The sequence below is a fragment of the Octopus sinensis genome, linkage group LG1, assembly GCF_006345805.1.
Source record: "Octopus sinensis linkage group LG1, ASM634580v1, whole genome shotgun sequence".
Classification (NCBI taxonomy): Eukaryota; Metazoa; Mollusca; class Cephalopoda; order Octopoda; family Octopodidae; genus Octopus; species Octopus sinensis.
In genome coordinates, this window is record NC_042997.1 from 44,100,519 (window position 1) to 44,125,129 (window position 24,611).

The following is a 24,611-nucleotide window of genomic DNA, read 5'->3' on the forward strand; positions in this document are numbered from 1 at the left end:
TGACCACTGTTGGTCAGCAGGCCGATGCCTGAGGGTCATATCAAGTGACTTCTAGTGGCAGAAGTCACTTGATATGATCCTTGTCCTATCAAGGAACATTTCCGGTTAGTTTTGGGTACCCCCTTGTATATATATTTCTGTGCATCTTTGCATGTATATGTATGTATGCCACACACACACACACACACACACACACACACACAAAAGCTCAGTATAACAGTGCAAACCCACCATCTCAAAAACCTTGATACACATATGTATATCTATGTATGTGTGTGTTTCTGTACTTATATATGCATGTATATACCTGTGTATTTATGTAAGTATGTATAAGAATCTATGTATGTGTGTGTGAGTATATATCTATATATATCTATATATCTATATATATATCTATATATCTATATATATATCTATATATATATATATATATATATATATATATATATATATATATATATATATCTTTTCCAGTTCTTGTAATTGGCTATATTGTATAAAGAATTATGGAGGTAATCACTTATGGTGTCCTCTTCTCCAGAAACAGAGAATGGTCGAGCAAGATGTTAGCAACCTTTTCTCATTAGAAATAAATAAATAAAAAATAACAAAAAATTGACCTGATATTGGGACCATCCGTAGATGGATTTGTCTACAGAATCATGGAATGGAAGTTTTGAAGAATTTGTGAACATTATTTTCCCTGTGATGCTTGTATGAAAACAACACCAAGTTTAAGCCGATTGTCATAACAGATTTCCTCGTGTCACTTTTTGAACTGTGTATTTCTTCCTCCGCTTTGTGCCATCACAAAGCAGACCTTTCTTCTTTGGAAGCATTTTTTAAAAATAATGAATTTTATAAAACTGTTTTATTCTCTATCCCTCTTCTACTAACCCCCTTGCTCTTATCCCCTTAGTTCACTCCTATTACTCTCCATTCTGTCACCCTCTCACACTAGTTATTTCCCCTTTATTCTCTCTTTTATTACCCTCTTGTTCATGTTTCTATTCGATCTCCTTAGCAATAACCATCATGTAGCTGCTTTTTAGTTTTTGTCTTTTGTATTCAGTCCTCTTACCAACAACCATCATCTAGCTCTGTCACTCACTCAATCTCTTTCTCATTATTCTTGCTCTTTATCACTCTTTCACTCTGGCTTCCTTTGTTTATGCTGTCTTTTATCACCTTTTTGCTCCCATCACTTTAGTCCTCTTCTGTGAGACTCTCTCTCTTCTTTAATCTTGTCAGATACGAGACAACCTCTCCGCATTGATAAATGATGTATAGTTAGAGAGTACTCTTTAGTCATGCCAGGGACAAGTTAACCTCTCCAATGCCGCTTCCACCATCAGAAGCACTCAGTGTGGGAGGCAGTAGGAAGGACATCCAGCTGTAATAACCATGACAAAAATAGAATGTATTGGAATTTATGAATGAGATTGAGATGTGATCCACAATGTATCCAGGAAGTCAGTAACTTTGAATAGGGACTGACTTGGAATGGAACGAGATATCCAACCCATGCTGGCATGGAAAAATAGACGCAAATTGTCAATGAAAATATATTGTTGATTGCTAGTTTGCCTGCAGATCAAATTTCATCTCCCTGAGTATTTTTCATATTCCTTCTCATCAGTGAATTAAACATATATATCACTTGTTTGTAACATTATTTTGATTAGCATAGTTTTCTTTCTCATTGCATTAACTTACATATATTGCTTGAACATTCAGTCTGTTCTGGCCTTGCTGTTTCTTCTTAAGGCTATTCTAGTATTCCTTAAGAATAATTGTTACCCAGGAGATACATTGAGGGCCATAGGTAAATTGAGTGAAGGTAGTGACTTATTGGCTAATTAGTACATTGTATATAATAATAAATAATAAATAAAAAAAAAAACATTGTGTACAGTGCTCAGGTGCACTACAACTCATCTAAAGTGTATGTATAATCAGGTGTAGTTTCGGCGGATTTCGGAAAGCATGAGAGCCTTAAAGGATGCAGTGTCATGGCAGTCAACAACTGATGCAGGCAGTTTGTTCCATGCTTCAGCAACTCTGAGCGTGAAAAAATGTTTCCGAAAGTCATGGGAGCTGTGTTGTTTTCTGACTTTGTAGGCATGTCCACGTGTGTTAGACACATGGAGATCAAAAAGGTGTTCAGTGTTGTTGTTGGTGAGGTGGTTGATAACTTTGTGGGTGTTTACCATTGCTAGATTAGTCCATCAAATTATAAATAAGCCCCTTATACTAGTATAGCATTCCATAGTCAATGATAATACTATTAACTGATTTTGAAGCTTAAAATCTCTCGCCCACTACTTTACTGCTGAGAGAGGCTTATGTAAAATATTTGATTACTATGCAAGGAAGAATATATCCAAAAATTCAATGAACACCTGACTACCAGAGTTTAACTAACATGGTGGGGGAAATTGATGTTAATTTGCTTTTCTCTGTAAATCAGAATCAGAATGTAGATAATGTAAAATAATTAGTATATCATTAGTGTAAGAAAGTTGTGATTAGGGACTATATAAAAAAAAATGCATCCGCTTCTATGATGAAATTAATTATTAAATACATTACCAAAATGCTTTAAAATTCATAAAATACAAGGCGCAGGAGTGGCTGTGTGGTAAGTAGCTTGCTTACCAACCACATGGTTCCGGGTTCAGTCCCACTGCATGGCATCTTGGGCAAGTGTCTTCTGCTATAGACCCGGGCCGACCAATGCTTTTTGAATGGATTTGGTAGACGGAAACTGAAAGAAGCCTGTCGTATATATGTATATATATATATGTATGTGTGTGTGTGTGTTTGTGTGTCTGTGTTTGTCTCCCCTGGCATTACTTGACAACCGATGCTGGTGTGTTTACGTCCCCGTCACTTAGCGGTTCGGCAAAAGAGACCGATAGAATAAGTACTGGGCTTACAAAGAATAAGTCCCGGGCTCGATTTGCTCGACTAAAGGCGGTGCTCCAGCATGGCCGCAGTCAAATGACTGAAACAAGTAAAAGAGTATGACTGTGTGGTTAAGAAGCTTCAGGTTCCGTTCCACTGCATGGTATATGGGCAAGTGTTTTCTATGATAGAACTAGGTTAACCAATACTGAGTGGATGGATTTGGTTGATGGAAGCTGAAAGAAACCCATCACATATATATATGTGTGTGTGTGTGTGTTTGTGCCACTTTATCTTGACATTATGTGACAGTTGTAAGTGCGTGTCACCATCATACAACCAGTTTCAGTTGTTTCCAATTTTCCAAGGGTGAGCCTGGACAACAAGTGTTGGTTGATGACAACAAGTGCATCTGTCTGTAGAAAATCGACCTCTATGAATTTAGTCTTACCCCTTGATAAAATGGTGATTCAATTCCAACAGTTTGCTACCAACAAAAAAAGAAAAGAAAGACAACGGACATTGCTATATTCATATTTCTGACAAATCCTTTTTTTCTGAATGACACTTCTTCTAGTATAGACAGAGATCATCATCATCATCGTTTAACGTCCGTTTTCTGCGCTAGCACGGGTTGGACGGTTCGACCGGGGTCTGGGAAGCCAGGGGCTGCACCAGGCTCCAGTCTGGTCTGGCAGAGTTTCTACAGCTGGATGCCCTTCCTAACGCCAACCACTCCGCGAGTGTAGTGGGTGCTTTTTACGTGCCACCTGCACAGGTGCCAGGGGGTCCGGCATCGGCCACGATCGGTTGGAGCTTTTAACGTGCCACAGGCACGGAAGCCAGTCAAGGTGGCGCTGGCAACGGCCACGTTCGGATGGTGCTTTTTATGTGCCACTGGCACAGAAGCCAGTCAGGGCGGCGCTGGCATCCATCTCCAATAAAGTATTTAAATGTAATATAATGGCTTGCACAAAAACCACGGTTGAGCAATTCCAAACTTCTAATAATAATAATTAGTATATCAACCTATATATTTGATAATTTATTGATTTGAAAAAATATCCTTTCTGTTCCTATCGCTTTTTGGTCTCAAATTAACTGACTGACTTGAACCATGTTTCAGTTATAACCATGGCATCTTGTACGTAAACAAAACGCTTCCAGGACCACATCATTCCACATGTGGGGGGCGGGGTGATTGTATAGGGGCTCCATCTTTGACTAGTTTATTTCTTGTGGTTGTGTGGACTGTCTAATTGTTTCCTAGCTCCGTCTGTACTACTTATGCAAATCTATGACAGAATGTTGAGCAGATATAGGTGCAGGAGTGGCTGTGTGGTAAGTAGCTTGCTAACCAACCACATGGTTCCGGGTTCAGTCCCACTGCGTGGCATCTTGGGCAAGTGTCTCCTGCTATAGCCCCGGGCCAACCAATGCCTTGTGAGTGGATTTGGTAGACGGAAACTGAAAGAAGCCTGTCGTATATATGTATATATATATAAGTGTGTGTGTATATGTTTGTGTGTCTGTGTTTGTCCCCCTAGCATTGCTTGACAACCGATGCTGGTGTGTTTACATCCCCGTCACTTAGCGGTTCAGCAAAAGAGACCGATAGAATAAGTACTGGGCTTACAAAGAATAAGTCCCGGGGTCGATTTGCTCGACTAAAGGCGGTGCTCCAGCATGGCCACAGTCAAATGACTGAAGCAAGTAAAAGAGTAAAGATATTGTTAGTGTTCTAGCCATGATCATAACGCTTTTATTGTAGGATGTTTATTACGAGAGATATGCTGTCTATATTCCAAAGATAGCCATTTAATCATTATAATAAGTTCTTGTTAAGTATAGGTCTACCTACTATATTTGATATAGTTGTAGGAGCTCTTTCTTTGTTGGGTGTGGAGTTTCGGCTGTTGAAAGGGCACACTACTCTGAATAGAAATAGTTCTGGCTTTGTACCTAAACAAAAACCTTCATCAATTATACACTGTTGTAAATATTGATATTTTAATTTTTACCACTAGATCACAAATTTAATCAACTTGACTTATTGGTGCTCATTTTATGATTATCGAAGGATGAAAGGCAGATTGTCTGAATGATATTTGAATCCATGTTATAGTGACATATTGATTAATAAAGAATAAAACGATAAAATGTATTTATAAAAATCGAAATTCATAAAAAAAAAATATTTATTGATAAAAAATAAAAACAACGATAGCTATTCAACTTATATAAAATTATATATATAAAATATATAATTAAAAAAAATTGAATAACCAATCTATGATCTTCAAAAATTACTGATCTTAAAAAGATGTTAAGTAAAATTAAGTATCCACGCCAAATATATAAGGTAATACCCTGCTGCAACTGAAAGGAAATATTATTCCATGAGAGCAATTCCTGGAGTGTCTGGTAATGAAAGAGTTGTCTCTGCTTGACATTGTAGCACCGACAACATCAGACTCGGCAGCTGAGAAGCAAACTTGTTACGGAGTTAGTTTCCATAACCACTCATCTAAATTTGTAGGTTGATGAAACCTTGTAATATACTTTTGTCTTTTGCTCACTCACATATACTTTACAGCTCTTTCCTTTTTTTTCTTTATCTCCTTCTACATTTACTTCATACGTGTTCAGAATCTTCCTCCTTCCATCTCTCTCTCTCTCTGGCCATAAATAGACGTCTTCGAGAGAGTTTGATTGAAAATTCTCTTAAATTCTACCCTTACCTTCTCTGTGTGTGTGTGTGGTTCTTTTCTTTTTTTAATTCCTCGTAGGAATATTTACGTTTCTTTTTACTACCTATATTTGTTGTAGTGTTTTTATTTTCATTGTCAAGTGTGATTGACGTGTTTTATTTTAGGGAGTGTATAGCAACCAACCTGTTAATTCTTAACTCCTCACCGCTCCTCATCAATGCATCTCTCTGCTCTAAACTTCACACTCGGTGCTGGGGATTCCAGCCGTTCTCTTATTTCTTACAGGTGTTGTGCTTCCTCTTTTTCCTTTACTAATATCGGTAACTATGTAACTAAAGAATTCTTTGGCTAAGTTTTTTGCGTCGTCATGAAGGAAAAAGCCGAAAGCTGTTGCTGTCTCAGCTGATTTAAAATATGCACATTTAATAATCTGGAATCGTTTGATTTCACAGCCTCCTCTTCTCGCTCTTTAATTATCTCGTTCTTCCTATCTCTATACAGTTTTTAATTACAGGAGAACATTCCATCGCTTATTTCGTCTAGCTAGCATCTTCATCTAGAGTTTCATCCAGCTCGCATCTTCATCCAGTTAAAAATAAGTTCACAAAATTTTATCACGTCGTAAATTGCTTTTAACTTTCTGTCTTTCTGTCTGATCATCATTTCCTCCAAGAAAAGTGAAAAACTACGACGAAAGCTTAGTCAGATTGGAAAAATTCAGAATATGAAAAAATGCTAAGACATCATCACTAATTAACTCGGCTGTTTATATCGCAGTTTGTTTCTAATCTCAGAATCTGGTTATGGTTGACACTATTCAAGTCCTGTTGGCCACCCTGGCAGTCAGCTTGCTAGCGGCAACCCTTGTTATGACATCAATGTTTATTGCGGCTTTTATGTTTATTCTGCTTCTCGGTGGAATGGCCATGATGATCGTCACGCTCATAACAGGCAACGACAGTTTCCTCTCGTGGCACTGGTGTTGACAATCCAACTTCAAATAACATCAACAGTACTTTGGTTATTTTCTTTAAAACTCTCGCATACAATCTCCACGCGCCGCGCCTACAAAAAGTTAAAATGATAAAGAAAAAGAAAAGAAAATTTTGTCGAAAAACCAAATCTTTGAGCAAAAAGGAAAAAAAAAAAAAGTTTTGTCTGGCCTCTTAGAAATTATTGATACGTCTCTGCGACAGAAAACTCGATCTGTTAAAAGACTTCGTTTATATTATTTTATCAATAAAGATTTTGGCCTGAAGATTTGTCTGTGATACTATATACCGCCAAAGAATGGCAAATTTATATTCAAAGGTAGGACTTTGCAACAACTTTCTCTTTACATTTTTTTCTTTTTTTAATATTATCTAATATTGCTTATCATGACCTTTACCCTATATTTTATATTGTATATGTATATAAAAGGGTCGGTAAACCTGAGCATGCGGAACGGAAAGCCCCTGAGTAAAGTGAAAGCGTCCAGTTATTTTCGCTTTAAAAAAAAAGTGTTCGTTAAATGAGTATTTATTTTTAATTATGCATGAGGTGCTAAACTCGGATGTGTGTGTCTGTTTGTATTGTGTGTGTGTATATATATATATATCTACGTGTGTGTGTATGTATTTACATACACGTGACGTGACCCAGCAGTTCCTTTAGCATTTAAATCAGTGTTTCTCAACCGTCTTGAACCCTACGAACCCCTTTGATTTCTATTTTACTTGGATGGGCCCTCATAACCCATTCAGTGCTTTAAAAAAATTCCTATTGAATTTTTATAATGAAATATTTTTTAGGAATTGTATGAAAAAAAAAAAAATTTTATGACTTGTAGAAGAAATTTATTGCACAGATTTTTTTACAAAATCTTGTACGGACCCCCAAGGGCCATAATGGACCCTGGTTGAGAAGCACTCACTTAAACGATCTTAATTTGTTTGTCATTACAGTTTGATCCTCATCTGCTTTGTTTCCTCAGAAGTGTTTTGTTTTATTTGTTAAATTCTGAGTTAATAAAACTCAGATTTCATGTTTGGTTACTTTAAAATTTAATTGTTTTTAAACGTTTCTTTGCATAGGTATCTACACATGTGAAGAGATGAGTGACCTCAGCTGGGCTTTTGTTGCGATTGGAATTCTTATATTTTACCATTTTATACCACTACAGATAATTGCCAGTGTAAGAATCTTCTTATTTATTTATATCTTTATCTCTCTCTATATATGCCCTTAACCCTTCAGTGTTCAATCAAAAGTAATGCTTGTTTATCCACATTATTTTGAATTAATCATGCATTAGCTTGTAGCTTTGAGATTTTGATGATGTAATTGTCTATTCTTAGAATGACATTGTAGGGTAGGTATGATATGCCAGATCTGGCCGGTTTGAACATGTAGAATATTTGGGATGGATTTGGCCGGTTTAAATGCTAGAAGGTTAAATGGTTTGAAAAGTTATTTGATAAAAGCATTATTATAAGTGCAGGAATAGTTGTGTGCTAAGAAGTTTGCTTCCTCCCCAGCCAAAGGGTTTCAGGTTCATCCCTCACTGTGTGGTGCTTTGGGCAAGTGACTTTTATAGCCTTATCATCATCATCATCGTTTAACGTCCGCTTTCCATGCTGGCATGGGTTGGACGGTTCAACTGGGGTCTGGGAAGCCAGAAGGCTGCACCAGGCCTAGTCTGATCTGGCAGTGTTTCTACAGCTGGATGCCCTTCCTAACACCAACGACTCCGTGAGTGTAGTGGGTGCTTTTTACATGCCACCAGCACAGGTGCCAGACGAGGCTGGAAAACGACCACGGTCAGATGGTGCTTTTTACGTGCCACCGGCACGGAGGCCAGTTGGGCGGCGCTGGCTACGGCCACGTTCGGATGATTTTCTTACGTGCCACCGGCACTGGTATCACAGCTAATAATAATGAAATTATTGTATACAGTGCTCAGGTGCACCACAACTTGTCAGACAGTGCATATAAAGTACATGCAGTAATGTAGAAATGTCTGGAAAGTGAACAATGTATGAGTCAGATACATGCTTGCGTGTGTATGTAGGGGAGAAAATCAGGTGTAGTGATGGCGAATCTCAGAAAGCATGGAAGTTTTGAAGGATACAGTGCTCCGACAACTAACAACTGATGCCAGCAGTTTGTTCCATACTTCAGCAACTCTAAGCGTGAAAAAATGTTTCCGAAAGTCATGGGAGCTGTGCTGTTTTCTGACTTTTTAAATATGTCCACGGGTGTTAGACAGGTGGAGTTTGAAAAGGTGCTCAGAGTTATTGTTTGTAAGATGGTTGATAATTTTATGGGTGTCTGCCAAGTCAGCTGCCAGACGTTGGAGTTTCAATGTGTCCATGCCCAGGGAAGTAAGGCGTTCAGGATATGGCAAATGCCTGATGGAGGGTATTCTTTTGGTTGCACGTCGCTGAATGGCTTCCAGACGATTGATATCCTGGGCAAGATAGGGGTTCCAGACCGGTGATGCAAATTCCAGCTTTATACTGATCAAAGCTTTGTGTGTGAATATGGTAGGTGGAAACTGAAAGAAGCCTGTCATATAGGTGTGTGGGGGTGTGTACCATCTTCTTGCTGTCTTCGCCTAATAGTTATGAACAAGTGCCACCACCATGCAAGTAGTGTCCTTTTTTTTTTTTCAATCTTCCATGGAAACATAATCTTGCCATGGAGGAAATATTATCTTGCTTGGAAATAGGTGAGGATTGGTGATGAGAAGGATATCTGTTTGCAGAAGAAATTTGCCTCAATGATTTCTATCTGACCCATGCGAACATGGAAAATTGGATGTTAAAACCATGATGATGATGCAAAGGATGACGGTTCTTAATGTCTAATATCCAAGAAATATGAAAAAGTGGTTTCTCTTTTTTAATAACACTACCTCATATTTTGATTGAATCTCTCTGTCTCTGCCTGTCTGTCTCTCTCTCTCTCTCTTACACTCACACACACATACACACTCTTTTCCTCCCACCTTACCATTTCTTGGTTATAAAACCCCATTCCACTCTGCTTACTTTCACTAATTATTTCATCATGTAATCCATGTAATCCTCGTTGTTATTATTTGGTTGAGCTTCCCCGGATTTGTTCAGCTCAGTCATTCTACCAATCACAGCATTGCATAACATTCAGGAAGTCAGAATGTCAACATCCTGTGTCCATAGTGAACTGCTTGTTGAAGATTATTGTTTGGCATCTGCCCAATATGTATTCACTTTGGGGGTCTCCGTAACAGAGTACCACTAATGAGTTCTCATTTTGCTGTCCAGTTCATCATCATCATCGTTTAATGTTCGTTCTCCATGCTAGCATGGGTTGGACGGTTCAACTGGGGTCTGGGAAGCCAGAAGCTGCACCAGGCTCCGGTCTTATCTAGCAATGTTTCTACAGCTGGATGCCCTTCCTAATGTCAACCACTCCGTGAGTGTAGTGGGTGCTTTTTACGTGCCACCTGCACTGGTGCCAGGCGAGGCTGGCATTGCCCACGGTCGGATTGGTGCTTTTTACGTGCCACCTGCACTGGTGCCAGGCGAGGCTGGCATTGCCCACGGTCGGATTGGTGCATTTTACGTGCCACCTGCACGGAAGCCAGTCGAGGCGGAACTGGCTTCGGCCACGATTCGGATGGTGCATTTTACGTGCCACCTGCACGGAAGCCAGTCGAGGCGGCACTGGCTTCGGCCACGATTCGGATGGTGCATTGTACGTGCCACCTGCACGGAAGCCAGTCGAGGCAGCACTGGCTTCGGCCAGTTATGTCCTACAAATATTCATATCGCCCTAATATTATCAGTGATTGCAAGAAGACTGTCATACAGTCTTAACTTGATTGTATGCTTTTCCTTGGAATTATTTGGAATGACATTCAACCTGCAGGTTTCAGTGCCACCAAACCTTGCCTTCAGGTTTTTGGAATCTGGAGTCTTCATTGTAAATGCTGCTTTTCATACAATTTCTCTTTCTCTTTACTGCTTTTGATTACAGATTCATCATCATTACCGTCTAACGTCCGTTTTCCATGCTAGCATGGGTTGGACGATTCGACCGGGGTCTGAGAAGCCAGGAGGCTGCACCAGGCTCCAGTCTGATCTAGCATTGTTTCTACAGCTGGATGCCCTCCCTAATGCCAACCACTCTGAGTGTAGTGGGTGCTTTTTACGTGCCACCAGAACAGGTGCCAAGTGAGGCTGGCAACGGCCACGATTGATTGGTGTTTTTTATGTGCCACCGGCACGGAAGCCAGTCGAGGTGGCGCTGGCAATGGCCACGTTCAGATGGTGCTTTTTACGTGCCACTGGCACAGGGATCACAACTACAATTTCCATTGATTTTTTATTTTTGATGTTGATTATTGTTTATAATGTTCTGTGTGTCTGTGTGTCTTCCTTTCTGTGCAAAATTAATTACGAGGAGGTATCAAAATGTTCCCAGACTAGTTCTATAGCATGCTAACAGATGGCAGCACATTGTTGCATGTGCACTGAGAGCTAGCAGTGACCTTCATGAGGCTGTTTACTTTGCAAGTTGTGAAGTTTGTTTTTGTGATCACGTGTATGCTGTAGTCTGCGATTTTGTGATGGACAGGAAGTTGGAACAAAGAGCCAACATGTAATTTTGCTTTGTACTTGGGGAGTCTGCTACAGAGACATTGAGCATGCTTTGGCAAGCTTACAGCAATGAGGCAATGGGTTGTACACAATGTTTCAGGTGGCACAGGCGCTTCAAAAGCAGAAGAACGTCCTGGAAGATGATGAGTACTCTGGAAGACCTACCATGAGTGTCACCCCTCTAAATGTGGAGAAAATTCATCAGCTTGTGCATGAAGATCATTGGAGCAGAATAAACTTGCGAGTTTCTAGCTAAAAACAACATGGTATTGCTTCTGCACCCACCCTATTCAGCAGATTTAGACTTCCATCTCTTGCCCAAGATGAAAATGCAATTCAAAGGTCCTTGTTTTATCATCATTGTTGAGATCCAGTGTGAATTGCAGAAGGTCCTCGACTCACAGAAAATGACTTCCAGGCCAGATTCCCAAAGTGGCAGGACTGCTGGGACTGGTGTATTGTTGCACAAGGTGACTATTTCAAAAGGGATGATGTTAAAACTTAGGTGAATAAGTTATTTTTTATTAAACCTAATGAGTCCAGGAAATTTTTGATACCACTTTGTACCTTATTCATCATCTTTAAATGTCTGTCTTCCATGATGCTGGCATGGTTTAAATGATTTGACAGGATCCACTGGTCAGAGGACTATGATGTGCTCCAGTGTTTGCTTTGAGTTAGTTTTAGGAGTTGGGTGCCATTTCTAATACCAATCACTTTACAGAGTGCACTGGATGTTGTTTTTGTGGTACCGTACCAGTGCATCATGTAGTTTGCAAGATCAAGATCTCCATTGGCTGAGAGGGGCCATAGTTCTACTACAGCCGCAGTTTTATGCCAGTTGATGAATAGATAGAATATAAAACAAAGGGCCTGAACAGTTTCTTGCAGAAGAGGCACATGGTTGCTTACATTATACAAAAGTAATAATTGGTGTGGAGCTGGAAAGAGAAGCAAAGATCCTGGTGGCAATATATCAGGATGGGCTCTTGGGGCTCAAGAACAGGAAGGGAGGTTGGATAAAGGTAGTTAAAATGTATGGAGAGAATGGGTTAGGGTCAAGGATGAGTGGATTTTGATAATAAAATAGGGGTTGGATGATGAGAGATTTGTAAAGTGTGGAAGATGTACAGGAGCCATAATACCACAGATATATGGCAAAGTGATTTCTTTAAATGTCCAAGTGGTTCCCTGGAAGCTGTAGATGATTTTTACTACCTAAGAGAACTAATTTAGCAGTGGAGGAGGTTGTACAGAAAGTGTGATTGTTAGAATAAGAATAGGATGGAGAAAGTTCAGAGAGCTTTTATCTCTGTTGGCAACAAAAGGTCTCTCTTTCTCTCTGAGTGAAGGGAAGATTGTATGATGCATGTGTTTGAACTGCAATTCTGCATGGTAATGAGATATGAGCCTTGAATGTGGAGGACATACGAAGGCTGGAGAGGAATGAAGCTAGTATGCTCTGCTGGATGTGTGAAGTCAGTGTGCATGTGCAACAGAGCATTGGCGTATTGAGAGAGAAGTTGGGCATAAGAAGAATTAGATGATGCTGTGTGCAAGGGAGGAGACTGCAGTGGTTTGGTCATGTGATGCAGATGGATAAAGAAGTGCTGATCACTTAAAGTGAAGGGAAGTAGTGGAAAAGGGAGGCCCAGGAAAACATGGGACAAGGTATTGAAAGCTGATTTCAAAATGCTGAACCGTATGAAAGAAGATGACAGAGAACTGAGATATGTGATGCATTGCAATACTCAAGAAGATCTGCCCATCAAAACAGAATTGAGATCCTAAAGCCAAGGTGACACATAAAAAGTATTGGTGTGGGTGCTGGTGCCATGTAAAAAGCAGCCAGTATATTCTGGATTTGTTGGCGTTAGAAAGGGCATCCTGGCCATAGAAACCAATCCAAAACAGTCTATGGAACTTGGTGTGGTCCCTGGCCTTGTCACTTCCTGTCAAGCCATCTGACCCATGCCAGCATGGAAAACAGATACTCTTTTACTCTTTTACTTGTTTCAGTCATTTGACTGCGGCCATGCTAGAGCACCACCTTTAATCGAGCAACTCGACCCCGGAACTTATTCTTTTGTAAGCCCAGTACTTATTCTATCGGTCTCTTTTGCCGAACCGCTAGATGATGGGGACGTAAACACACCAGCATCGGTTGTCAAGCAATGCTAGAGGGACAAACACAGACACACAAACACACACACACGCATACATATATATATATACATATATACGACGGGCTTCTTTCAGTTTCCGTCTACCAAATCCACTCACAAGGCTTTGGTCGGCCCGAGGCTACAGTAGAAGACACTTGCCCAAGGTGCCACGCAGTGGGACTGAACCCGGAACCATGTGGTTGGTAGACAGGCTACTTACCACACAGCCGTTGATGATGATGATATGATTGGGTGATGACTAGAGATTGGGAAAGGTATATGATTAGAGATTGAGAAATAGTGGAAGGATAATCAATGATATATATAAGTCAGGGAGTAGGTACTGATTGGTAATGAAAAAGAGTTGCCGAATAGAAAGAAAGACATGGTGTGTGTGTGCGGGGTGGGGGGTTGCAAGAGTATGAGAGGTAAAATATTGAAACTGTGTGAGTGAAGAGAATGACATAATGTGGGGGAAGAGAGTGAGCAATGTATAGCGATATAGACAAATCAACAGGGAGTAATTCACTGGAAATGGGGAGATAATTTGCTAGCATAGAAGGGTAGAGTTCATCATCATCATCATCATTTAGCGTCCGCTTTCCATGCTAGCATGGGTCGGACGGTTCAACTGGGGTCTGTGAAGCCAGAAGGCTGCATCAGGCCCAGTCTGATCTGGCAGTGTTTCTACGGCTGGATGCCCTTCCTAATGCCAACCACTCCGCGAGTGTAGTGGGTGCTTTTTATGTGCCACCTGCACAGGTGCCAGATGGAGCTGGCAAACGGCCACAGACGGATGGTGCTTTTTATGTGCCACCGGCACAGGGGCCAGGCAAGGCTGGCAAACGGCCACGGACGGACGGTGCTTTTTACGTGCCACCGGCATGGAGGCCAGGCAAGGCTGGCAACAATACTTATTATTCAGACCAAATATATGTGCATGTGTGTGTATGCATGGGTATTTGGGTTTCCTTGCCTTGACATCTCTAGATTTGTAGTAATAATTCAGTATCATTTTTTTAACAAATATTTTGTGTTTTTTAGCGTATATGTAAAGTGGGTTGTGTTTGCAAATTTTAACATTTTCAATATTGTTCTATGTCACCCCATTTCTGTATTTTTGTTCATCTTCAGTCTCATCTCTTACCTATGAGCAACAATCAGCTAAACATCATCCATTTATATTACCTCTCTATATAGACATGGTAAATTTGTATTTTTTTTTTTTACATACCACTATCCAAACTGGCTCCCGTGCCAGTGGCACATAAAAAGCACCATCCAAACATGGTCAATGCTAGTGCCTCCTGACTGGCTTCCATGTTGGTGGCATGTAAAAAGCACCATCCGAAGGTGGTCAATGTCAGTGCCCCTTGACTGGCTCCCATGTCAGTGGCCCCATAAAAAGCACCCACTACACTCTTGGAGTGGTTGACATTAGGAAGGACATCCAGCTGTAGAAACCTTGCCAGATCAGATTGGAGCCTGGTGCAGCCATCTGGTTTGCCAGTCCTCAGCCAAACCTTCTAACTCATGCCAGCATGGAAAGCAGACGTTAAACAATGATGATGATGATTGAATGATATTTTTAATTTTGTATTGTTTCTCAGCTTGTACGAAATCCAAACAATTGACATTTACTGAAATTTCTCAGTTATCCTGGTTGATATTTACAGCAATAGAAATATTTTGTATCATTGTTAGTTGATATTTATGTAAGTACAAAAATGTCACCAACTTGGGATAAATAAAAAAATAATTAATGTTTTGAAGCAAATTGTAGGATAGGAATTTCATGAGAATATTTATTCCATGGCCAAAGGATTGCAAATCATTAATATCTATGTTCCGCTTACATCTCTTATTTTTCATAGACAGAAGTCATAGAGCTACAGAACTTTTACTTAATTCTTGAATTTGTGGCATTGAGAAAAAAAAGATGAATCTCTCTCACTCATTCATTCTCTCACTCTCACTCATTCATTCTCTCACTCTCACTCATTCATTCTCTCTCTCGCACTCATTCTCTCTGTCTCACTCATTCTTTCTCTCTCTTACTCATTCTCTCTCTCTTACTCATTCTCTCACTCTCACTCTCACTCATTCTCTCTCTCACTTTCACTCTCTCTCACTCATTCTCTCACTCTCACTCATTCTTTTTCTCTCTTACTCATTCTCTCTCTTACTCATTCTCTCACTCTCACGCATTCTCTCACTCTCACGCATTCTCTCACTCTCACTCATTCTCTCTCTCACTCTCACTTTCACTCTCTCTCACTCATTCTCTCACTCTCACTCATTCTTTTTCTCTCTTACTCATTCTCTCTCTCTTACTCATTCTCTCACTGTCACTCATTCTCTCACTCTCACTCATTCTCACTCTCACTGTCACGCATTCTCTCACTCTCACTCATTCTCTCTCTCCCTCTCTTTCTCTTAATGTAACAAAAATCCATAGTTAAGTAACTTTGTGCAAAAGGAAACAAATTATTTCCTGCATTTTGGTCAACTGAACAAATGGGCAACTGCATGTCCTGCTAGAAATGCATCACAATACCTGCAGTGAATAAACAATTTTTACTATAAGCATTTATTATTTTCTTGCAGTATATCTTTCTATTATTATTTTCATTATTTTTTTTTTCTTTTTAGCTCTCCTCTGTCAATCTCAACAATATACTATGCCCTGCTGTCTCGGATCCATTCTCTGGTCAGATGTATCGCATCATAGCTATTCTCCACCAAGCTATTTGCTTACCTTTCTTGGGAAAATTACTCAACTGGATTGGCCTTCAAATTTCTTTGGACAAGTCTACTTCATCGACTCATCTTGAAAACTCAGATAACCTTGATAAAATGTCAAACAAACAGTTGTCAAAGGAAAGTTCTTGTGATCAAAACATATCAAAAATTACTAATGATGATACAAGTTCATCCCGCAGTGAATCTCCAGCTATACATCATACGTGTAATTGTAAAACAGTAAGATTACGCAACAAGGAAAATCAGTCCAGTAATCAAGATCCTGATCTCTCAAACTCACCTGTGGATTCCAATCCTGTATTTTGATGATTGCCTTTTTGAGGAATGGTCTTTGTGAATTAAAGAAGTCCTCAACAAATGTATGCTTTTATTCAGCACTATAAAAATCAGCTACTTTGTATGAAATATTCCACTAATCATTAACCCTAGTTCACAAATTATTTTCTATAAATTATTGAAGGTTTTTAAATTAATTCATTTTCATTCCAAATTTTATAAAATAAATGTACCCATGAAAATTTTCAAGAAATATTGTCCAATAAATGCTAATCTCCTGTATAAAGAATATTTAATTGAAACAAAGTTAAGGGGTGTATTTAAATTTTTCCTTTGCTCGCTATTTGTATGTATGTCTAGTCATAAGATGAAATAATATAGTTTGTCCTAATTACATTAATTTATCTTTTATTCTGTGCTACTTTTCTATGACATAATACCCTGTCTATCTGTTAATTCATCAACTGTTGTCGATGATGAAAGTAATGATAATTTTTTAAAATTCCTTAAATAGGATTATTAGTCTGCAAATCAGACACTAAAGATATGGGCTTGCAGCTTCTACTGCCACTTTATTTTCTTGAGCTTACAGTAATATCATCTCATCCTTATCATCCTAGTCAAGTTAAACCTGACCTAGATTTTTATATCTGCCATCCTTATATTTATCAAAGTCACTTTAGTAACACTGGAAACACATGCTTGCAAGGCTCTGATTTCTTTCAACCTCATTGGGCAGGTTTCTTTGTGACAAGGTAACCAAGTCCCTACCTATTCTGGCTCTTTAGCTTTCTACTAACTGAATTTTTCGTGTTGTTCTTCACCAATAGCTTTTAATTTTTTTAGTCTTTGATTACAAAATAAAAATGATATTAATTGATAAATGTTATGATTGCATTAACAATGATAGTTCATTAGACTCAGAAGGATTACTGAAACTAGACACAAACCTAGAACATAGACAAAGTGTTTTTTTTTTGTGCGTGTGGGTTTGCAAATGACCCATTATAAAGTAGATTGGTTCATAACTGGTTCATATGTTTCTCTAAACATATCTTCTCTATTACCAGTTTTATATTGCTAATACCTTAATGTTGATACAGAAAAGTAGAGTAGGAACCTCTGTGGTAACATTGCTATGGTAGCAATAATTTTATTTTGTTACATTGAGACCGCAAGGGCAGTGCCCTTTATTCTCAATTTATTTATTCTTCCTATTATATATATATTTTTTTTTTTGATCTTCGTCAACTGGGATGGAGGATCAGGATAACCAGGTGAGATTTATTGTGGTTGATATATCGAATTTCAATTGTTACTGGTTAGTAGTTGAAAGAAATGGTTATCACCAATTAATTTTGACTGTCACAGAATCTTATTTATATAAACCTCTTTGTAAACAACGACAAAAGAAATTTATTTTATTTTTTTCTCAGTTTATTTTCAGCTGTTTTTTTTTGTTTTTTTTTTTCATTTTATTTTACTCATTAATATTAAAAGAATGGAAGCATAACTTAGTCTTTGTCTGCAAGTTTTTCCTTGTTTTCTTTGTCTTTTTTCACTTTCATGCAAGTATTGATCTCTGAGACAATGGAGCATCAATATTTATATATTTTGAAGCATCAATATATTTAGGCTATTCTGATGAATTGATTATTCTAAACATATTCATGTTACAAAAGTACAATGCCTTGGATTTAAAATTTTTAATGTGGAAGACATTTACAGCAAATACTGGCTTCTCTCTAAATCTGGAATATATATATATATATCATCATCATCATCGTTTAGCATCCGCTTTCCCTGCTAGCATGGGTTGGACGGTTCAACTGGGGTCTGGGAAGCCAGATGGCTGCACCAGGCTCTAATCTTTATCTGGCAATGTTTCTACGGCTGGATGCCCTTCCTAACGCCAACCACACCGTGAGTGTAGTGGGTGCTTTTTACGTGCTACCAACATAGGTGCCAGACGAGGCTGGCAAACAGCCACGATCGGATGGTGCTTTTTACGTGCCACCAGCATGGAGGCCAGTCGGGGCGGCGCTGGCAACGGCCACGTTCGGATGGTTCTCTTACGTGCCCCCGGCACTGGTATCACAGCTACAATTTCCATTAATGTTGATAGATTTCGATTTTGATTCTCACTTGCCTCAACAGGTCTTCACAAGTAGAGTTTTGTGTCCCAAGAAGGAAAGGTATACATAAGTGGACCGGCTATATCCCAGGTAGAGGCCACGGGTTATGGTCTCACTAGTCCTGCCGGGTCTTCTCACGCACAGCGTACTTCATATATATATATCTATATATATAAAACTCTAGTTGTGTGAGTGTCTGTCCCCTTCGATTTAGATTCCTAACTCCTCCCACATTTTGCGGTGCAGTTTAACCAAATTCGGGTATCTTATAGTCGTGATTAATATCGAGCCCGTCTGGCTATTAGCACACGTCTACGATGAGTCTACGATTTAAAAAATAATTTAACATTTTTTATTCCATTTTAATGCATAATTTTTCGTGTGTCGATGGCGGCGGAGTTGGCGTCCACGCTCAAACACCTGCACCTGTGTTTGCTTCTCCCCCTTCTTCCCTCCCTCGTGAAGCTGTGGGGAAGGGAGTGTAAGGAAATCAACGTCGTAAAGCGTTGTCAAGGAGACCAGCGTTCTTTTAGAACAACGACTTCATGGCTTGAAGACACCAAAACAGAGATGGCTAAGAAAGCCCAAATTGGCATCTATAAGGGAAGTAACTCTCTAAAAATGCTTATATAGTTATTTCCCTTACAAACCCGAGCAACGCCGGGCGATACTGCTAGTATATATATATATATATATATATAGTAGAGGCACATCATTTAGTAGTTAGGATGTTGAGTTCATGGTTGTAAAATTGTGGTTTCAATTCCTGGGCCAGGTGATGTCTTGTGTTCTTGAGCAAAACACTCCATTTCATGTTGCTCCACTCACAAAAATGGCAAAAATAAGTAAACCTATGAGAGGCTAATATTCTGTCCAGTGGGGTAATATATATACCACAGAATTTGCGAAACTGGCCTTATGAGCCTATGGCTCAGGAATGACCTTTGATCTTTACACACACAATAAAGAGTAATAACTTTTATTCTTTTACATAGACTGTGGCTCTGCTGAAGTATTGCCTTGAAGGGTTTGGCCAATGAAGTCAACCCTAATACATTAAGTCTGGTATTTATACTTTTAATCTGTTTTTGCTGTGAAATTATAGAAATATAAACAAAGCCTGGTTGCTGAGTAGCAAAAGACACCAACACACACATGCAACAGACTTTTGTACAAGGCATTAATCAGTCGGTGGCTGTTGTAGAGAACATTTTCCTGGTGTGTCATGGGATAGGGCTGAACAAAACACCATGTGGTTGCAAAGCATACTTCTTAATTACACAACCAGGGCCAACACCTCTGCCCTAGATCCAGACCTACATATGTCTTTCCTATTTATCTTTATCTGTTTCAGTCATTGGACTGTGGCCATGCTGGGGCACCACCTTCAAGAACTTTTAGTTGAATGAATTGGCCAGAGTACTTCCGTTTAAGCCTGGTAGTTATTCTATCAGTCTCTTTTGCTGAACTGCTAAGTTATGGGGATGTAAACAAACCAACACCAGTCGTTAAACAGTGGTTGTGGGATAAAACACAGAGACAATGACACACACACGGCAAGGTTACAATTGCAACGGTTACTAATCGATGCAGTAGAAATGTGTAGGTCTATTTGAAGCTGTACTGTATATCATCATCATCATCATCATCGTTTAACGATGATGATGATGATGATATATGTATATATATATATATGTATATATATATATAAATATATATATATATATATATATATATATATATATATATAAGTTCAGCAAAAATTTAGATTCAAATGAATATGGCACTTAAGTTAGATGCACCAGAATTCTGTATGGTGTTATCCATAAAAATCTGCGGTGTGATTATAATCAAAATAAGCAACAAGAATGACTCCGGTAATTTGGTACAATCGTTTCGCACTACATCATTTTATTAAATGTTGTAAGTATTACAACAGTTTTAAAATGCTGAGCACTCATCAGCCATTTATAGAGGTTTTCCATTAATACAAAAATTTTCATATCAAGTGGCAGCATTATAGAGAAGGTAGATATATAGACAAAGATGTGGATTTAAATTTTAAGAACATATGAGGTAGTGGAGCCCATCAACTGACTGACTAAGATTCAGTTTTTCCAGACTACTGTAATGTTCTGAGAGGGAGGAACAAATGAAATGAGACAATAAAGATTTTCTAATTATAGAAATGGGGTAAAGGGGATGTCATAGCTCCATATAAGGAATTTATGTAGAAGACAGCATTGTCACAACTAATGCCAATTACTACTATTTGATGAACAGATTTGGTGTTAGGAGAACTAGGTCAATGTCAAGTGGTCACAATAACATTCACAGAGAATGCAGAGACCTTACAAAACCCATACCCATCATCACAAACAGTTGTCTTATAAGTTCCGGGTACTTTAACAGGTTAGAATAAAGGAAAACTATATATATAGTTAATCCAAGCATGAAAACACAACAACGCGAGGACGTGGAACAAGTATAGTATTATTGGACGCTAAGAAAAGAAGGAGGGTTTAACGTTTCGAGCAGAGCTCTTCATCAGAGACATAGGAAAAGGAAAGATCCAAAGAAGGGAAGACGGAGGAAAAAAAAAATCGCCAACGGTACACAAACGGTCACATTTTGAATGACAGATAAAGATAAATAGGAAAGACAGATGTAGGTCTGGATCTATGGCAGAGGTGTTGGCCTGGTTGTATAATATATATCTCTTATTATAAAAGGCAGATTTTATCTGCCTCCCTTTGTATCTTATAGAAATCTACAATATAGGATTTCTTCAATTACAATTTACCTAGCATTTTTAAGAATAGAATGCATCGGGTCATGCCAGGTCCAGTTTTTAAAATTTAAACTCCAATTAAGCAAAATTTACAGAAAACTCACATTCTGGTGTGTATGTCAAATGCTTTTCTTAGTCTGGTTTACAGCACACGCAAACGCACACACACAGTGTGCTACGAATAAAGTGAAAGTAATTCAGTGTGTTGACAGGTAGACAATAGAATGCGGTGACGATGGCGATGTAATATTTGTTTCTGTCTATGACGCTGATAGATACATGAGTAAAATGTATGGGAAGCTAAGACATAAGAGTGAGTGAAAATGTTCTTGGAAGAGAGTAAATAGCGAGAGAGAGTGATTTGAGGAAGACTTTACATTAAATAACCGTAGTGGCTTGTGTTAGTAATAAAGTAAACATACACTCATACATACATACATACATACATACATACACACACACACACATACACACACACATACATACATACACACACATACATACATACACACATACATACATACATACATATACATACATACATACACACACACATACACACACACACACAGTATTGAAGCTTGAGAACAATCAGATACATCTGCAACACATCTGTTGAAAATATTATTGTTCACACACATACATATACATATATACATACAGACAGACAGACAGATAGACACACACACACACACACACACACACACATGATCCAGCATGGCCACAACCTCAAGGCTGAAACATATAAAAGAATAACAGAATATAAATGTGTGCATGTGTGTGAGAGAGAGAGTGTGTGTGTATATGTATGTATGTATGTATGTATATATATATAATAATGCGGTTTTTTCAACAGCTTGAACTAAAAGTCAGAGGGGAATGGGATAAACTACTTATATTAACTTGCTATAAAAGCAGGTAGTAATTTTATCTTGTCCTTATTCATTGTGCAAGTTTTGAAGAGTGCATTTCGATTTTAACAGCTATTTTTTTCAAAGCTATGTTGGAAGTAACAAAGGAGCATATTTGGCATATTTTGCTTTATGAGTTCAATAAAGACAACAACGCAACGGAAAGTACAAGAAATATTAATGCAGTATATGGGGATTGGACAATAAGCGTAAGGCAGTGTCAATGGTGGTTCCAGAAATTCCGAGCCATAAACTACAGCCTAGAAGACAAGCCTCATCCTGAAAGATCTGTAGAACTCGACAAGGACATCCTGAAAACCCTGGTGGAACAAAATCTCATCGTAACTGTTGAGGAACTAGCAGAGAAGCTTGGATTTGGTCATTCAACCATTCATTGAGACCTGTGTGCTATCGGAAAAGTCAGCAAATTGGGTCAATGGGTTCCTCACGAACTTTCCGAGTCTAATTGCATGCAGAGAGTGAATGTATGCTTTTCTTTGCTGTCACATCTCACCACTACTGCGCTATGTATATCTATATATATAAAACTGTAGTTGTGTGAGTGTCCGTCCCCTTCGATTTAGATTCCTAACTACTCCCACATTTTGCGGTGCAGTTTAACCAAATTCGGGTAGCTTATAGTCGTGATTCATATCGAGCCCGTCTGAGTATTAGCGCGCATCTACGATGAGTCTACGATTTTAAAAATAATTTAACATCATTTTTTATTCCATTTTAATGCATAATTTTTCGTGTGTCGATGGCGGCGGAGTTGGCGTCCACGCTCACACCTGCACCTGTGGGGAAGGGAGTGTAAGGAAATCAACGTCGTAATGCGTTGTCAAGGAGACCAGCGTTCTTTTAGAACAACGACTTCATGGCTTGAAGACACCAAAACAGAAATGGCTAAGAAAGCGTCTACATGAGTCTACGATTTTAAAAAAATTTACCATCGTTTTTTTTCCATTTTAATGCATTTTTTCGCTATTATATAAGGGAAGTAACTCTCTAAAAATGTCTACGATGAGTCAACGATTTTAAAAAAAATTTACCATCATATTTTTTCCATTTTTAATGCATTTTTTGCTATTTTTTGTCTATAACTCTCTAAAAATGCTTATATAGTTATTTCCCTTACAAACCCGAGCAACGCCGGGCGATACTGCTAGTATATATATATATATATATATATTGGTAAAACGGTAAGATAACAAAAGAAAGAAAGAGACCTCAATATTATGTAAATAGAGGAAATTTATCTATACAATATGTTACATTACTCAATAGTCAAGATAAAACTCTGAGTTTCAGATGCCGAAGTGGAAATCCACAAAACCATCTCTTCGGTTATCTGGCTACCGAGTAATGTAACATATTATTGTATATATATATATATATATATATATATATATATATATATAGTAAAGCCATATCAAAGTAGCAGTCGAATGTCACTACTAGTTTAACCCTGGGCAGATTCTCTGCCAGCTGGTTATTGGTGCAACACTTGGCACAATTTATATACAATATATTGTTAGCAGGTGGAGCGAACCCCTACTACGCTCCAGCAGCTAACAGGGTCACGAGACTGACTCAGTTCTGAGCTATTTGGCCCATCATCAGCCACGAGCACCTGCGCACTCGAGCAATAGCTAAGATCCGCTTCTGTCAACGATATATTGTAAACAAAGTGACCATCAATCACTGATTTGCAACAAGCAAAATAGCTAATTAAAAAATCTGAAGAACAGATAGGGTAGTAATGTATACTAAGCAGTAAAGCCAGTCTCCACATCAAAGTAGCAGTTGAAGGTTACTACTGGTTTAACCCCAGACAGATTCCCTGCCAGCTTGTTTCCGGTACAAACATTCTGCAACCTTTTGTATATAAAGGGTGCAGAGCAGGAGTGGCTGTGTGGTAAGTAGCTTGCTAACCAACCACATGGTTCCGGGTTCAGTCCCACTGCGTGGCATCTTGGGCAAGTGTCTTCTGCTATAGCCCCGGGCCGACCAATGCCTTGTGAGTGGATTTGGTAGACGGAAACTGAAAGAAGCCTGTCGTATATATGTATATATATAGATATGTATGTGTGCGTTTGTGTGTCTGTGTTTGTCCCCCTAGCATTGCTTGACAACTGATGCTGGTGTGTTTACGTCCCCGTCACTTAGCGGTTCGGCAAAAAGAGACCGATAGAGTAAGTAGTGGGCTTACAAAGAATAAGTCCCGGGGTCGAGTTGCTCAATTAAAGGCGGTGCTCCAGCATGGCCGCAGTCAAATGACTGAAACAAGTAAAAGAGTAAAGAGAGAGCATTGCACTGATAACC

The 24,611-nt window shown here is 38.8% G+C and overlaps 1 protein-coding gene across 5 annotated transcripts in view; it reads left to right on the forward strand.

The window, feature by feature from the left end:
- The window catches only part of LOC115213053 (transmembrane protein 164), a 102,171-nt gene extending 84,209 nt beyond the window's left edge, over nucleotides 1-17,962 (forward strand). For all 5 annotated transcript variants that reach the window (XM_036500640.1, XM_029781963.2, XM_036500646.1 and 2 more), the window contains 2 exons: nucleotides 7,694-7,794; nucleotides 16,063-17,962. In XM_036500640.1, coding sequence (XP_036356533.1) covers nucleotides 7,694-7,794; nucleotides 16,063-16,479 — 518 coding nt within the window. In that variant the 3' untranslated portion in view covers nucleotides 16,480-17,962. The remainder of the gene's footprint in view (nucleotides 1-7,693; nucleotides 7,795-16,062) is intronic.
- Nucleotides 17,963-24,611: the final 6,649 nt, after the last annotated feature.